At 62.2% G+C, this 360-nt stretch overlaps 1 protein-coding gene across 1 annotated transcript in view; it reads left to right on the plus strand.

Annotated features, from left to right (window-relative positions):
* The window catches only part of AP3S2 (adaptor-related protein complex 3, sigma 2 subunit), a gene marked incomplete at both ends in the record, with an annotated part of 5,927 nt that extends 5,794 nt beyond the window's left edge, over positions 1 to 133 (plus strand). The window contains one exon of the mRNA XM_009585271.1: positions 19 to 133. Coding sequence (XP_009583566.1) covers positions 19 to 133 — 115 coding nt within the window. The remainder of the gene's footprint in view (positions 1 to 18) is intronic.
* Between the last annotated feature and the right edge of the window lie 227 nt (positions 134 to 360).

A 360-nucleotide genomic window follows, 5' to 3' on the forward strand; every position in this document is an offset into this window, starting at 1 on the left:
CCTTCCCTTCCCTCGCAGGTTCACCACATCTTGCAGGAGGTGGTGATAGGCGGCATGGTGCTGGAGACCAACATGAGTGAGATCGTGGCGCAGGTGGAGGCCCAGAGCAAGATGGAGAAGGCGGAGGTGAGTGGTGATGCTGCGGCTCTCCCCGCGGGAGGCTGATGTACTCCAGGCTGCGAAGGGGGGGCAGCCTGTGGGGTCTGGTGCTGGTGCATTTGCGATATCCCCAGTATCCCCAGTCTCTGCCTGCCTGAGTCCTTGGGGAAGGGGCTGGGGGCATCCCTCCCCAGCTGTGCTCCATGCTGTTTAGGAGTGTAGGGAGCAGCCCGAGCGTGGAAATGGCTGTTCCCATCAAGG

This window comes from Fulmarus glacialis, unplaced genomic scaffold (genome assembly GCF_000690835.1).
Source record: "Fulmarus glacialis isolate BGI_N327 unplaced genomic scaffold, ASM69083v1 scaffold31469, whole genome shotgun sequence".
NCBI lineage: Eukaryota > Metazoa > Chordata > Aves > Procellariiformes > Procellariidae > Fulmarus > Fulmarus glacialis.